This window comes from Aulonocara sp. 'chitande type north' Nkhata Bay, linkage group LG3 (genome assembly GCF_057382095.1).
Source record: "Aulonocara sp. 'chitande type north' Nkhata Bay isolate Kocher_YH1m ecotype deep benthic linkage group LG3, A_spYH_male_GT1.1, whole genome shotgun sequence".
NCBI classification, from domain to species: Eukaryota; Metazoa; Chordata; class Actinopteri; order Cichliformes; family Cichlidae; genus Aulonocara; species Aulonocara sp. 'chitande type north' Nkhata Bay.
The window spans coordinates 12,446,526-12,463,500 of record NC_141346.1 but is presented as its reverse complement, the minus strand read 5'-3'; the positions used below and the strand labels follow the sequence as shown (position 1 = coordinate 12,463,500).

Below are 16,975 nucleotides of genomic sequence, written 5' to 3'. Positions count from 1 at the left end.
GCGGTAGCTGCTTCCTCAAATTGCATATGCTGTTTTCTACCTGGATGATGTTGTTGTGGTACCCCTGTGAGGTACCACACAGTTAAACGGTTAAAGGAAACCTCAGAAGAATGGCAGCTAATTCCCTTTTTGCAGCATGCAGCCAACGAGGTATTTATTGATTTATCGTTGATGAGAGATTTTTTAGTTTTGTGATTATGCTTAGTTGTAGCTTCATTAAAAGGAAGAAGAGCTTGTGAATTGGAACCAACACAGGAAGAGAGATTGAAGCCATATGTGTAGAGGAATGCGGTGACATACGATACCATACCTCCTGTTTTAACAGACAAGCTGGCTCTCTCTCTCTCTCTCCCCCTCCTTTTATGGGAATGTCTGAATTTCTATACATACAAAGTTACCTCCTTTTTCAGCAGATAAGCGAAAGGTTTTCTCCTTCTAAGGAAAAATTATCAGTTCCATACATGCCACTCCTACTGCTGTGGAAACTTGCTTTAAGTATAAATAAAGGATGTTCTGAATGCCCTGGGCGGTTTTTCTGTGTCACATCGGTTGAGCAGTGACCGCCCGTGCGCATGTAAAAAATAGATATCTGAGTTGTAAGTTTCTTTGCCTTCCAACAACTTTCTCCTCACAATCGTGTTTGTTGTACAGTGTTATCTTTAGTGCTGTGTCTTACGCCGAGTTTTATTTTGTTAATGCTGTATAGTTTTCACGGTAGCTTTGGAGAGAAGTCTTCAAATAAACCAGTGACAGAAAACCACTTGCATCTGCCTGTGCTTCGAGGGAATTATACTCATGATGATGATGATGTTTGCTAGTTCACCTTACATGCATTAATGTAATAACATGGATAGCGTACTCAACGTGAATTACACACGAACAACATTAAGCTACTCACGCAGAGAAGAACGGCTGCTGCTGCCATCTTCGTCCATCATCATTTCTGCTACACTGGCAGGGCTAGGGGCCAGGACTCTACTCTTCGTGTTTTTGGGGGATGTTGCTAATTCCGGGTCCGATAACAGGCACCAAACCTGCAGTAGATGTACACGGTGTGAGGTCTCAGCAAGCTATCAAATACGGCGCATTTCTCGGCTTTAAAAAAAACGCTATGCGTCACCAGGCGTTTCATCAGATTTGAGGTGTTACCTCCTTTGACAGTATTGCAGTATCTGATTAAAGCACTTGTAGCAGGCTGCTGAGTTTGCATCTTTTGCTGTGAAGTACAGCCAGACTTTTGACCACTTCGCCTTGGGCATTTTTAATCTGTAGCTCTGATCTAAAAGAACGTACGTACCTGGACCCGCCTACTATCCTCGGAAACATAAAATGATTGGTTAGAATCTAAAGTGTATCACAGGTCAGGAAAAAAAAGCACCGAAATAAAGCACCGAAATGTGCGCTGCTTTTCTGTCTGGTTACTACCGTTTATGTCAGAACCGGTGCCATCATGCCACCGGATACCGGTATCCATCCCTAGTCATATATTTACTGTTTTGCTGCTTTTAATGGAGACCAGGGGTTCTATTATCTGGTTGGTATTGTTAGTGATTAATTGTTGGATTGGGAATTTAAAATAGTGTAATAAAGAAAAAACACTTTAGTTCTTATGGAGTCTTTTATTGGGTTTATGTGACATACAACTAAAATGACAGCTTGTAAAGGTGAAGAGACAGTGGGACTGGCCATCCTACCTGTGTAAGAGAAGAGCCAAGGTTAAAGCTGTTTACAGTTAATCATTTGTGAGTAACCTAAATAAGGTACTCACCTGTCCTGGTTGCTTCTTGCAGGATGTGGAGCATAAGAGTGAAAGCAGCTTAATCACCTGTTTAAGGGCTCTTGGAGCAGACCAGTGTGCCAGGTTAGGGAGTATGGATAAAGAGGGTTTTAATTTATATAGTAATGGGTGAAGCTTATGTTATTGGTTTGTTTATAGTACGTGTTGGAAATATGAATATGTTTGTGATGTGCTTTAATGTTATTGCATGTTTGTGTGTGTGGAGGGTTATGTTTTCATTTTGATTAGTTAACCCCCATACTTGGGCTATTCCGGAAGAGTACAAAAGTGGTAAATGGCCTGCATTTGTATAGCGCTTTTCTAGTCCATAGAACCCCAAAGCGCTTTACACTACATTCAGTCATTCACCCATTCACACACACATTCACACACTGGCGATGGCAAGCTACATTGTAGCCACAGCTGCCCTGGGGCGCACTGACAGAGGCGAGGCTGCCGGACACAGGCGCCACCGGGCCCTCTGACCACCACCAGTAGGCAAACATGGAGTTAGTATCTTGCCCAAGGATATTTGGCTGATGCGAGCTGAAAGTTGGAGCCGAGACTGATCCATGGTTGCTAAGACGGTGGGTCCAGCGGGCCTGGGTCAGCAAGAGGTCGACGCAGAGAAGGCTTCCCTGATGCAGAGATAGTTCGTGGAGTGCTCAGGATATTAAGGCCTGGAACTTTTAAAGATATGTTAATCAATAAAGACGATTTGACTGTACTTGAACTGAAGGGGTTTCTCCATGCCCACCTGAGAGAGAAAAATAGTACAGAACTCTTTCAAGAATTAATGTGTGCCAGAAAAGATGAAAGTGAGACACCACAGCAGTTTCTCTACCGGGTGACAGGGTTGAAGCAGTGGGTCCTCTTCATATGGGACCCAACCTAACCTTAACAGTAGCAAACCAAGTCTCCCCTTGCCAGTCACATCAGAAGTAGTTAACCAGCAGCAGGGTGAGGCACTCGCTACGTCTGGTGTTATGGCACCCCACACTAAATGTGGGGCAGTTGCTAAGCTAATCAGTAAGAAAGCTCTCATACATTGCAATTTGAATGGCTTAGCAGTGAAAGCAGTACTTGACACATGTGCTCAAGTTTGCATCATAAGTAAACATTGGAAAGACTGATACTTGCCTGACTTAGTCATGCAACCTCTATCTGAAATCATCAAGGAAATTGATGAGTTGAAAGTTTGCGCAGTCAACGGGGAAACCATATCATTTGATGGCTGGGTACCCATCATGATCAACTTACCGGGGAGTGAAGACCCCAGCCTCTCCGTCAGTATTCCGGTCCTCGTCAGTACCTTGCCTGTGGACAAACCATTGATCGGTTTCAATGTCTTGGAACAGATCGTTGAGGAGCAACTAGAGCAGTTGATACCTACTCTTGTTACCTTGCTGTGTAATGCCATCTGTCTTCCCCCTGAGAATGGTGAGGTGGTCAGAAGCTTCATTCAGACAGTAGAGCCAAACATTACACAAGGGTACTTGAGAACAGTTGAAAGGGATGTGATTATCCCTCCTGAACAGGTCACCTGGTTAAAGTGCCCCGTTCCATCAACCATGAATCCGCTTGATTGTTTAGTGCTGTTTGAGGATGATGAGGGCAACCAGGCCCTAAAGCGGTTCTATGTCTTGACGGGGTTAGTTGAAATACAGAATCCAGCTAACCCATACATCACCATTGCTCTAAGTAATGACACCAAACATGATATGACCTTGACAAGCAAGATGGCCCTGGGCACCTTACAGCCAGTTGAACGTATTGTGGAAGTTGAGGCCTCAAGCGAGTGCCCACCTGCAATAACAGTTCGCAAGATAATGGTGGAGTCAGCTGGACCTGTCCCAATGTCGTGGTATCCGCCAGTGAATCTTGATCATTTGGAAGAGGAACAAAAAGAGATTGTCCAGAGAATGTTGTTTGATGAGTGCAGGGTCTTTGAGTGGGATGGGAACAATATTGGTTGTAATTCTGATCTGAAAATGGTGATAAACCTAAAGGATGACATACCAGTGCAGAGAGCATATACCTCCTTTGCGTGGTCTTGTAGACGGGGATACAACGTCCTCCCACGGATTCCTATCCTATTCCTGTCTAAAAAGCCCATCTGTGTCTCCTAAAGGATGACATACCAGTGCAGAGAGCATATACCTCCTTTGTGCGGTCTTGTAGATGGGGATACAACTTCCTCCCATGGATTCCTATCCTATTCCTGTCTAAACGGCCCATCTGTGTCTCCTAAAGGATGACATACCAGTGCAGAGAGCATATACCTCCTTTGTGCGGTCTTGTAGATGGGGATACAACTTCCTCCCATGGATTCCTATCCTATTCCTGTCTAAACCGCCCATCTGTGTCTCTGTTCCTGTCCGTGATGTGGCCTCCCATGATTTACGCACCGTCTGTGTGGGCCTGGATCCTTGTGTCATCGATTCACAGAGAGTTGGGGAATGGCTTTCAACTCTCTGTGAATGGTACTCATGGCCATTGATCAGTGTGCTTTGGTCAGTGGGCTTTGGTCAGTGGTTGTTCTCAATGGTCATGAGAATTTGTATATTAATGATCAAGGAACTGACCTCCCAGATCATTGTTACTTCAGTGGGCTGGTTTCAGTCATTATGCAAATGTACTGTTTATAAGATTGGGGAATCCTGCAGTCAACTGAGACTGAAGAAGTCACATGGATGAGTGACAAAATGTTTCTCCCACTGAAAACGTTACATCCAGATGAACAGAATCAGCTTTTGGAGATTTACTTAACTGCTTGATTGAGCATGTATTAAGACACTTTAAAATTTAGTTTTTACTATTACTATTACTAGGATATTACCAGGAGAAGCTCACAAATTTTTCTGCTATACTTCAGTTTCTCATTAAAATAAATAAATAAAACTTTCAGATCTTGGTACATCACAAAAACAGACATAAAAAAGGCCATTCATTTGGTTTACATGTAAATATTTATTTAGCCGCAGCTATTTTATTTATCTGGAGATGCCCGGGGAAGAGGTTCATCACGTTGTGGGACTTGGCCAATAAACACGATTCTGATATAACTTTATCATTAAATTGCATTAAACTGTTTATCATAGCTACTGGCATCAGATTAACATTTTTATTGCATGTGCAGCCATAATCATTGTATACACACATTTGCATATTGTGCTTAGTGATGGGCAGATGAAGCTTCATGAAGCACTGAAGCGTTTCATCCAATTGGTTCATCCCAGCGCAAAGCTTCTTAAAGCTTCATTTGCTCTAGTAGGACATCTACTGGACATAAAAATATTAGTTGGCATGAATTTGAAGAGTGTGGCCTTTTGCACACAGCCTGTAAATGTCAACAACAAAAGGAGTGTGTAAAACATCTATATTGTAGTGATGGCAGTACACTGTGTATATTTATACTGGCAGTATGGAAAATGATTATTTGGAAATGCTTAAAATGGAAATGATCATTTACTGTGAGGTGAGGTGTGGTTGGGGTGTGGACAGTAGTTGTGCTTTTGTAACGTTGAGGTATGGACAGCTACACACTGAGGCTTTGAGCCTCAGTCCTGCCTGTTCACATTTTATTCTGTAAAAACTAAATTTTCGCTGCTTTTATGACCTTTTTAGTGGGGAGAACGTAGCTAGGATTTAATGATTTAACAAATCTTTTGAATCCTTTGTCCTCCACAATGCTAAATGGCTGGGAGTCCTCAATCACCATGCTAACCAGGTCTTCATCTATTTGAGATTGTTCTCCTGAGGAAAGACAATAAAGATAAAGCACAAATATAAATATCACACACGTAACTTATAACAGCTGTATAATATTGTTATATCATTTAGTAACATTACTGCATACTATATTATCATGGCATTTGATGGCTCACCTGGTCTTGCTCCACAATCGGTGTTCTCCTTATTCTCATGCAAAGCTCTGTAGTGCCTAAGCATGGATGAGGTGTTGTTGTTATATCCCAGCTCCCTGGCACATAGCAAACACTTCACCTTGTACAAAAGTAAAGCCGCTTAACATAAATTGTATTGCACCATCAGTATTATGAAAATACATCTTCTGTAGAAATTTACATACCTTGTTGGGAGGAATAAGATCAAAATGTTCCCACACAGGGGAGGACATCCTCCTCTTCTTAGCTGGCTCCATTCTCTCCAGACTTTCTCTCCTCACTCTCATGAACCTCCAAACTGTCTCCAAACTCTCACTAACCGCAACTCTCCATCAAACACCCACATTTTGAATGAAGTCTGAGGGGTTTATATCGCTGTCATATCTCGCGGCAAAGTTCGAACCGCTTCATGAACCAGTCACGTGGTACAGCCGGGCAGCGAGGCTTCGGACGTCATCATTTTCAGCTCCTCCCATAAGTGAAGCAAGCCTCGATACGCGCATCGCGGAAACGCCCCCTCCATTACTCGACACAAGCTTCGAAGCCTCGATACAGAACGTCACATCAGTAGTTGTGCTCATAAGAGTTGATTCTCAGTCTATTGAAGGTTTCAAGCTTTGTGAAGCGCGATGTCTTCACAATCTATTGTGTAAGGTGATTTGGAGCAATGGAAGGTTAAAACAGCATTCACGCTTACAGACAAATATGATTTAAATGTAGACCTTTGTAAGCAAAGGCCTTGAATTCATTTAGCTTCTACCTGCAGTTGAGCTTGCCTAGTAAAAAGTGACAGAAGAAGAGTGAAGAAAGTGTAAAGTCCCCAGGGGCTATTCGGAGAATGAATTTAATTTCCATGTATGGAAGAAAGTACTGGAAAGAGTAACATCTCTGTCTATTTTAGCTATTTTTAAGTGATGTGTGACACACGCTAGGCACAGATACACCCACACACAGGTCGTTATCATCATGATCGTTGAGCCCACTGCACCACTCCTCCCCTGCAGCCACGCGCCGGACCACACCTCCGCCACATGATGATTTACTGTAACTTAAGCATAATTATGTACATTTGTGACGCAGGAGGGGCTGAACCCTGAGATGAATAAAACTATTCTGAATTGAGTTGTTTGGAGAAGATCTATGCTGATGAGTTGCAGTGTACATCTTCCCACACATGTACTCATTAAATCATCATTTGACTGAACTCTTCTGGGCCAGTGTTGGTTTGTTCTTTGCCTCAATATTTCGAATCGGGACACTACCAATACAGATCATTCACAGCTGGGCTAAAATAGAAGGATCTCAGTGATTGTGGAAACAGAGCTATTTAGGAGCAATAAGGCAGCGCAGCTAAAAGAGCCGAAGATCTCAAACACACTGAACACTCCTCACTCACTTGGAGAACCAACTTTCAGATTGATGAGCTTCAAAGGTTTTCCAGCTCTCTTGATGACATGACACTCGTATGTTCCAGCATCATCTTGTCTCACATTCTTCACTTCAGAATCAAAGACACATCTCCATCAGCTATCTGTCTGTCCTTCAGATCCACCTGGTTCTCAAAAGATGGATGCTGGTAATCTGGAACAAGTCATCCATGCTGATATAAAAGGACAAGTTCTTCATCTTCCAGGTCAGTTCTGCTCCACTCTACAACTATGACGATGTGGGCTTGAGCTTGACATGTCAGAGTGACGTCCTGTCCAGACTCAGCTGTGATGATTTTGTGATCTGAAAAAGAGGAAACAACACAGCGCAGCGAGGTTAAAGGTCAAAGTAACACTGTTCACTTCTACAGTAGTCAATCAGAGTGATGATCAGACAGCACTAAACTGTACTTACACACAGAGAATTTTCAATAAACTTATCACAAAATTAATGTGTGCAGGCTCATGTTGCCTGCACACACACAGACCAACAGAATGAATATGAAATAATCCTACTCAATTTCTTTGTCTTTATCTATCATTGAAATGGCATTTATCTCCTGACAGGTAAAACTCACCTGCAGAGGTAAACATGCAGAGGCTGAATAACAACAAAGCTGAGCAGAGTGATGCAGTCACAGCAGACATTTCCTCTAGCACAGATGGTCTTAGTTTGTTCTAAATGTCTGTATTTTCAGTGAATAACAGAACGTGAGTTTAAACCTGATTGCATCAGATTAAATTTAACGTTTACATAAAATTCAGTTTCCATAGAAATGATTCCAGGTTCAGATACTAATGCTGGATAATAATCACTAAGGCTTTTGAAATCTGTGAGTGAACTGGGTCCTCAGCAGTTCTGTGTGATTAGTAAGTATGTGTCTCTCAGCTTTCTAGTCCAACTGGTCCTGTAATGATTTTTGCTGCGTGCGCATGTGTGTGTGTGTGTTTGTCTGAAACCATTTTTTTTCCTCTCTCTGTTCTTGTTTTTGCATGATCTGTTTGGTTGATAAGTGATTTCAAAGTTTCATGTGAGAGATAAAATAGCTGCGGTTAAATTAAGCTGTCTAAAACTGTCAAGGTTCAGCCCAGAGAGAAGAGCAGTTTTATTTTAAACAAGTTCCTCACACCAAGGGGTTTCAGAGGGGAATATTTCTGAAGCTGACACTGGACTCAGCGCCCACAGAGAGAGGGGAGAAAATAATTAGGCTACGTTCACACTGCAGGTCTTAATGCTTAATTCCGGTTTTTTGATCAAATCTGATTTTTTTGTCTGCTTGTTCACACTATAAATAAAATGCAACAGCAAACGCGCTCTAGTGTGAACCCTCAAAGCGGCCCACATGCGCAAAAGAAGACGTCACACACAATCAAGGCTGGACTGGGACAAAAAATTGGCCCGGGCATTTTGACTATAGACCGGCCTACCAGGATAAAGATTGAAAATTTGACGTCATTCAGGGTTAAACCGCAAATGATTCTGGGAACTTGTGGCAAGAGGTACTAGCGCACGCAGGCTTTCAATTGAACTCAGTTACACAGCGATAAAAAGAAACACAAAAAATGGCAAGAAGCTGTTGTATTATTAACTTCAATAGTCGGTCGCATGACAGCCACGGGAAGCCGACGGGTAGAGAGATCGTTTTTTTTATCGGATTACATCGTTGAAGAGACATTTTTAAGCCATGTTTCCGAAGTAAGAGCCGACGGATGGTCTGGATATACCAAATATAACGTCCCCGAACACTCCAGCTCACATGTTAGTCTGCTCCAAGCATTCCCACAAAGGTCAGAGTTTTGTTGTAGTTAATGCGTCATTTTTCTTAACATAACTGGTGATATAGGTTACAAGCAAGTCTGGCGCTGAACAGAAATTGTGGCGCTATGCTCCTTTGTTTATTGTGCATAAATAGTGAATTTTCCTGACACAATATTACGTTTCGCTTCTGTTATTACCATGGTACATTGACAAAAACATATACTTTTATTCACAGGAGAAAACAGTTGTTTTGTATCACTAATTGTCCAGTGCGATTACAACATACCAACCCGTTCTCACTCCCGACGCGTAAAATAATGACGATTTGTCACGTCCCTTAACTTCTCATGCTGACGCCTAAGGTACCCTTCCACGTTTTTATGTGACGCTGTGGGTTGTCAATTCATTCCAATATGAACCCGCTCACGGCGATCAGAGACGCTTCGAGCAGAGGCGCCAGCCATCCATTTACTCCAATAATAACCCCGTCACGGCGAAACATGACGCTGTGAAGCACAATCTAACTGGAGAACCGGGGACCCTCTCCGCCAACGGGTTTTTCTCCCTTATTTAATGCTTTCTTGTAATGACATCGTTAACATTTCTCAACAAAAACACGTGAAAGTATCACTGATAATTCAACAATAAAATCGCTTCATGTTGTGGCCATCACACAGTGTTTTCCAAACTGATTCACGATCTGAAAGTGCGCAGATTTAACGTACATAATCCTTTGTTAGGTTTATTATTTTTATTTCACACGTAAAACACATTTATAGATTCATTCACCACTCCTGTTAGTTTTGGATGTCGCTCAGCTCCAACCAATCAGACCAATTTACGCAGACGCACTAATCCCGTAACTGCACACTACCCATAATCCTCAACCGCCGTCGCTATGGAAATGAAGATAACAACAGCTTGGTGCTACCCGTTATTCCTTTATTTACTCTAAAATAATAACCAGCGATAATACGAAATTAAACTGGCCCAGTGTTTAATTATGTAATTAAAAATTGCAAATTTTAATATTTTATTTTTTACAAATTGCAATATTTATCTACAGCGCGCCTTTAGCGACACGTCAACAGATCTTAAGCAAGGCGATTGGATGGTTTTTACTGCAATGCATCTTGGGAGTCGTAGTAAATGTATCTTTCAACTCACGGTCCTGCATCGAAGTTTTCGACTGGACACGAGGCAGATCCTAGCTAAGTAAGTTGTGATAAACTGTGGGTAATTTGCATGTTCACTGAAATATTAATTTCAGTGATACTTTTTTTTTTTTTTTTTTCCTTTTTAAGTCACTTAAAAATTTCAGTGATATTAAACTGATATTAAACTTGAAATGTTTTCACAGAGCAGTCTGTGTACCAAGAGAACTACTTCTGCAAAAGTTTATTTAATTTTTTTTGTGATCTATTCTCATGTGTAAGACACTTGCTTGGCCACCCAGCTAATGTTAGTACTGCTCTATTTTAGCAATGTATATTTTCTGTAATCAATTCAGGTTTTTTTTAACCCTATTCACGTAATTAACTCAATATTAACGACTTTAATCTCGTAATTGATTTTTTTTCTAAATATGGTGTAATACTGCCTCGTAATATAAGTTATTTCTTTGGTCATAAATTATTTTTGTAATCGTTTCACCAAAACAGACCTGAAATAATCCCTACATGTTCCATTTTCATTTGCAGAAATGACAAAGCCAAAAACCAAACCATGCCCTTCCTGTCAGGCCCCAAACACCTGCAACAGGAAGACATGCAGTGGATGCCTGGGCAGCCTGAACCTAAAGGAGGGATTGAAAAAAAAACAAGAACAGTTTAAAAACAGTAACTGGGCTGCCTCTGTTAAAAAAAACAGAAATGCGAGCAGGGTGGTTAATTCAGCCCAGTTGTCAGTAAGTTTAAAAGTTCTGATCTAATAAGTGGTTGGTCTGGTAGACAATTCTTTATTAATCACAGTTGTCAATGTTTTCTTGTATATCATGAAGTAAGAAACTAACAAGACATGTATATACACATAAAATATTAATTTATAAAAGAGCATAAATAAAAAAGTTATTCACATCAGAATAACATCATCACACTAAAGACATCCAACTAGAAAAAACTTGTTAAAACTATTTTTATTTAAGCTACTTCTGATTTTTAATTTAATCGGCTATTAACTGAGAGACAAAACATTTCAAGATGGATTTTATCATACATTTACAGGTTTGGTCACCATAAATACTTTTTAACTATCGACAACAATAAAACAACAAAGATGTGAAACTTAAAGGTTTGTTATACATCAATTTGCTTACATGAAAGACTGGCTGCATGTTTTTCTTTGTTGTTCTTGCAGGTTTCAAAGCTACATGCCCTGGGCTACCAACCAATTCTGTTTCTTGGACAGTTTGACCGTAAGGGCCGTATAGTAGGGGACGTGATCACTCAGATCGAACCAGCGGAAGGTGCTGCACGTGACATCCTCATGAAGATGAGGAAGCTTTATGAACACCTTCTGAGAAGTAAGATATGCTTTGTCCATTATCTGTAACCAGGTGTCCTTATCAGGTAGCCTATCCTAGCTGTCTTTGGGTGATACTCATGGTACACCCTAGATAAGAAGGCAGATCATCACGGGGTACATAGAGACAAACAAGATGGTGAGGATGAGGATAGTTAACAGTCACCAGCTATTCTATTCTACTCTACTCTATTCTGTTCTATTCTATTATTCAGCCAAGGTTCAGACCAGTAACCTTCTTGCTGTGAGGTGACAGCTGCCCTACATGTCCTGTTGCTAACATGAAAATAGTGTTATATCTGCCTTATTACCTCCCCATGTGTCGGTCACATCACCAAAGCTAGCCATACTGAACCTCTGGTGTTACCCACCTGAACAATTTTGTATGTGTGTGTGTATAGTATGGTCTTTCACACTCATGTATATACAAATGTAATTTTAAAAATCTTCACAAAAACCAGACCTGATAATTCTCTTCGAGACTTTCTAGTATAACAAATGTTATAATGTTACCAATATGAACACCAAGATTCTTAAATAACTTATATACTTCTTAAGAGGTTACCTGATTACCTCCCTGAGGTAGTTAGCATCACCATTGTACAAAACTCCTAAGTCACAGTACTAGCTTGAAGTGTCAAATGTTATTCACTACAAAGTCAGGAAAGTAGTGTCATCAGAGGAAAAAGTCATTAGCTCTCTGGATTTATAGTCACACTCATTAATTTATTAATGTACAATGTAGAAAAGCACTACAGATGTCACACTACCCTAGAGGGCACTTGTACTGAATGATTTGGGTCAGTGAGTGTGTGAGATGACTTATTTGATGCCAATATTTACCAGTTGTATCTTTAGTAAAAACTTAACTGAAAACATGCAAATCACTACTTATTATGTGTTTATGTGTACTGTACATTTTTTCAACCCATTTTAATGAATGTTTAATATTTAAAATTTTTCAGAATTACAAGCTTCACCTCCTGCTAAAAGTTCTACACCAGCAGCTGGACCATCCTCTGCTGACAGTGTCGATGCTAGACCAGTCCCAGACCCAGAGGCTCTAAACCAGGAATTTATTCTTCATTTAGAGCCTGTACCAACATCTTCCCTCTGTCAGCCTCCTGCATCCTCCTCTTCATCTCTGCTTCCTCCTGCATCCTCCTCTTCATCTCTGCTTCCTCCTGCATCCTCCTCTCCATCTCTGCTTCCTCCTGCATCCTCCTCTCCATCTCTGCTTCCTCCTGCATCCTCCTCTCCATCTCTGCTTCCTCCTGCATCCTCCTCTCCATCTCTGCTTCCTCCTGCATATTCCTCTCCGTCTCGGCTTCCTCCTGCATCCTCCTCTTCATCTCTGCTTCCTCCTGCATCCTCCTCTTCATCTCTGCTTCCTCCTGCATATTCCTCTCTGTCTCTGCTTCCTCCTGCATCCTCCTCTTCATCTCTGCTTCCTCCTGCATCCTCCTCTCCATCTCTGCTTCCTCCTGCATCCTCCTCTCCATCTCTGCTTCCTCCTGCATCCTCCTTTTCATCTCTGCTTCCTCCTGCACATTCCTCTCTGTCTCTGCTTCCTCCTGCATCCTCCTCTTCATCTCTGCTTCCTCCTGCATCCTCCTCTTCATCTCTGCTTTCTCCTGCATCCTCCTCTCCATCTCCACATCCTGCATCTCCCTCAATTTCTACGGTGTACACCTCGGATGTCCCAAACACAAAAATGACAAGGAAAGGTTAGACGTTATGGTATTGTAAATGTACGAAACACACGACAGGTTCGTTAAGTTTGTTAAGATTTCTTTTTCTTAATTTTTGCATTTTTTCCAGTTTTACAGAACTCATGTAAATATTTCATTTGTTATTTTTCAGAATGCCGAAAACACCGCACACAGAAGATTTTCAAATATGAAGAGATAGTAGACAGGAGAGTTGTAAATGTAAGTAATTTAGCCTGCTGTTGTGCAGATTTGTTTGCATCTTTGGACTTCCCGGATTTGAACTGTGCCTGACTGAATATCCATAAGCTTTTGTTTTTGATGAATCTACACTAATTCAGCCACTGAGTCAGGATTTCACTCCAAATAGGACATTAAATAAGAACAGACCACCTGATACGACCTGGTCGTGCTGCCTTCCTGATGTTTACGTTCTTTAAAGTCCTCCTGACATCATGCTCAGAAGGAGTGATTGATGTGGAGGTGCTCCTTCCCATTCAGTAACATCTGCTTCAGTTAGTTTTGCTTGTGAGCCACAATGTAAGCAGTGTTGCTTTGCTGACATGCACTCGATGCTGGCAGTACAAGCATTGTAGTGGTTCTTATGTTTTTGTAAACTAATTGTATAATATATTGAGCCATTCAATAGTACACAAATGTTTATAAGCTCCTTTTTGTATGCAACTTGCATGTCTTTCTTAATTAATTGTTTGTTTATATCATGTTTTTCAGGAAAAAGAAGAAGTTAAAGTCAAGTGGAAGCCTTGCTCAACATGGTATGTAGTAACAACTTTGTTGGACGGGAACAGACATTCATATTGTTGATAAATAGTTATCAACTCAATTTGAATTCATGTATTTGGACTAAAGTAAATTGTCTTCTTCTGTGAGGAGCTTGATAGCTGTCCACCTCCAAAGTCCATTATGAGTTTTGGAGGTGGACATGGTCAACACTTTTAAGAGTAGGCATAAGACTTTACTTATTTATAGAGCTTATAGTTAGGGCTGGTTCAGCTCAGCCCTTAGTTATGCTGTAATAGGACCAGACTGCTGGGGGTTAGTGTCCCCCCCCTCTTTCTCTGTCTCTTTCAGGGTTATGCAGGCTCAGTATTGGTTGAAGATGCAGTCACGTCTCCTTTTACTGAAAACTCTCCCCCTCTTCCTCATCACCATCTGTAAACATACATGTCTCAGTAATGCAGTTCATGCATGTTACTAACTAAACTTCTTCCCTGGAGTTTCTGTGCTCTCTCATCCAGCAGGTTCCAATGGATCGTGGCTGCTGCTGTGGTCCTGCTTGACATCTACTACATATATTAATACTCTCTGACTTGATTTGATTAATTTATATTACAATGAAGGCGTATAAAACATGACATGAATATAGAAGATATTTCATCCTAAAAAATTGTCATATGTCACAACCTAAATTGTCCTATTTTGTGTGTGGTTGTCGTTGTTGTTTGTTATGTTTTTCTCCTGACAGTGGCAAAGTGTGGGATGACACATGGGAACCTGCGCAGTTTTACACACAGTAAACCAGGCACCACAGGTCGCAGAGATCACACAGTTCACAGCTTGTAGTTCAGCATAAAAGTTCAAAATAAAATATTTACTATACATTTCAACCAGTGTCAGTCTCTGTTTCACTCTCTAATTGTGGCTTAAGTACCTAACACATACATGAATCTGATCGATCAATAATATCTTCCCTGCACTCGACATCTCATAGTTTTACAGCAAATGCTGATTTTCAAAACATTCTAGAGGAAAACCGAGATAAAATAATCTGAACAGTAACAGTGATTGTGGATGATGATGGAGGCTTCAATGGATTATTCTGTTTCAATCAATAGGTTCCTATCTATGACAATAATTTGATAAGTTTAACAGGTTGGTTTAGGCCTGGCAAAAAAGCAAATATTCACAAACTTTTGTTTTTGAAGAATGTCTATCTTTTTTGGGATGAAGCTATCTGGCAAAACGAGACAACCCTTTTAACCTCATCTTTATGTCTATCATGTGGCTATGATACTGGATTTTGGTTTGATGCATATGCAGGTTACAGCTGGGGAATGGCAGTATGTTGTGGATTGATTTGGCATGTTCAACCACTGTTACACCAAACTCTCTCACTTATAACATGATAAAGGCCTCTTACTCAGTGTCATGGATTTTCTATACTTTTGGGGACACAGGGCCAAAGTCTGAGGCAATAAGTCAGATCAAAGAAGGCAATGATTCTAAAATGGGAGTTTACTTATGTCATTATATATATCCAGGAATATGTGCCTGAGGATAGTTGTCATGAAATCAATATTAAATCAAAGTATTCCTTAATTACCACAGCTGACACGAGTTCTCCATAGCTGCCTGCTGTCTCAGGATCTGTCTCCAAAAAGGACCAGGGAGCGCTAACATGTTATGTTCTAAACTGATGAAGAAAATGCACATTAAACATAGTATAAACTTACTGAGTGAAGTAATGTCAAGAGGATTCCTTTAGCTCCTATTGGGTTGGTTCCTTGATCAATGCAATACAGAATCATTAATCTGGTTTTATGTAATGTCCTCAAAACATGTCAAAATGAGGCTCACTAGTCTGTGTGGCCTCCACATGCCTGTATGACCTCCCTACAACACCTGGGCATGCTCCTGATGAAGTGGCAGATGCTCTCCTGATGGATCTCCTCCCAGACTCCAGGACTAAAGCATCTGCCCACTCCTGGACATTTTGTGGTGCAGTTGGTGGATGGAGCGAGACATGATGTCCCAGATGTCCTCAATTGGATTCAGGTCTGGGGAATGGGCGGGCCAGTCCACAGCATCAATGCCTTCGTCTTGCAGGAACTGCTGACACACTCCAGCGACATGAGGTCTAGGATTGTCTTGCATTAGGAGGAACCCGGGGCCAACCGCACCAGCATATGGTCTCACAAGGGGTCTGAGGATCTCATCTCAGTACCTAATGGCAGTCAGGCTACCTCTGCCGAACACATGGAGGGCTGTGCAGCTCCCCAAAGAAATGCCACCCCACACCAAAACTGACCCACTGCCAAACTCATGCTGGAGGATGTTGCAGGAAGCAGAAGGTTCTCCACGGCATCTCCAGACTGTCACAAGTGCTCAGTGTGAACCTGCTTTCATCTGTGAGGAGGACAGGGCTCCAGTGGCAAAGTTGCCAATCTTTGTGTTGTCTGGCAAATGCCAAACATCTGGCACGGTGTTGGGCTGTAAGCACAACCCCACCTGTGGACGTCGGGCCCTCATACCACCCTCATGGAGTCCATTTCTGACCGTTTGAGCAGACGTGCACATTTGTGGCCTGCTGGAGGTCATTTTGCACAGCTCTGGCCTTTCTTTCCTACCCCACAGTACCTTCCCTTACCATTTGTTTCCTACTCTTTTACTTCTTCTTTGATGACGGTTGTCTTTCTAGATAAGCAATTTCATTTGCTCTGGGGTGAGTCAATGGCTCGGGTGCATTCTGGGACTGTCAGTTCACCAGTGTGCTGGCATGCTTCTTAACAAACACATCACTACAGCAAACATCTCAATTGTACTTGTTGATTTCTTCGACAAAACACTGAACAAAAAATTTACTTGTGAGTGTGCTGCCTGGTGCTTTTAAATTTTGTGATAATTTGAGCAGTCCAGAAAGCATCCCATGAATTAAATTATGTTATAAGAATTATGTTATATCTGAACATGTACACTAGTCATTAAATTAGATGGGAAATAATGATTCAGGGTAAACAACTGCACCAAGGAAATTCCATTTTACTTCTCAAAATGTAAAATGTCTGTTGAAAAATCACATTGAACAGAGATGTGATTAACTTTTTATTTTACCAAACATAACATCAATGATGACACAA

The 16,975-nt window shown here is 41.3% G+C and overlaps 1 protein-coding gene across 2 annotated transcripts; it reads left to right on the top strand.

Annotated features, from left to right (window-relative positions):
• Positions 1 to 10,446: 10,446 nt before the first annotated feature.
• Positions 10,447 to 14,669, top strand: LOC147334005 (uncharacterized). 2 transcript variants are annotated; one of them, XM_086286566.1, is made up of 6 exons: positions 10,447 to 10,774; positions 11,224 to 11,389; positions 12,354 to 12,707; positions 12,978 to 13,115; positions 13,252 to 13,319; positions 13,830 to 14,669. In XM_086286566.1, the coding sequence occupies exons 1-6, from the start codon at positions 10,571 to 10,573 to the stop codon at positions 13,920 to 13,922; spliced, it is 1,023 nt and encodes a 340-aa protein (XP_086142692.1). In that variant the 5' UTR covers positions 10,447 to 10,570; the 3' UTR covers positions 13,923 to 14,669. The 2 variants fall into 2 exon arrangements, with proteins under 2 accessions (XP_086142692.1, XP_086142691.1); XM_086286565.1 differs by having other exon boundaries at positions 12,354 to 12,708; positions 12,799 to 13,115.
• The last annotated feature ends 2,306 nt before the right edge of the window (positions 14,670 to 16,975 follow it).

What these genes read in the sequence shown, in the direction of transcription:
- LOC147334005 (XM_086286565.1), top strand. Translation starts at nt 10,571, where the DNA reads ATGACAAAGCCAAAAACCAAACCATGCCCTTCCTGTCAGGCCCCAAAC. An exon ending in TTAATTCAGCCCAGTTGTCA is followed by an intron (nt 10,775 to 11,223) that starts GTAAGTTTAAAA and finishes TTGTTCTTGCAG; the next exon opens with GTTTCAAAGCTACATGCCCT. An exon ending in CACAAAAATGACAAGGAAAG is followed by an intron (nt 13,116 to 13,251) that starts GTTAGACGTTAT and finishes GTTATTTTTCAG; the next exon opens with AATGCCGAAAACACCGCACA.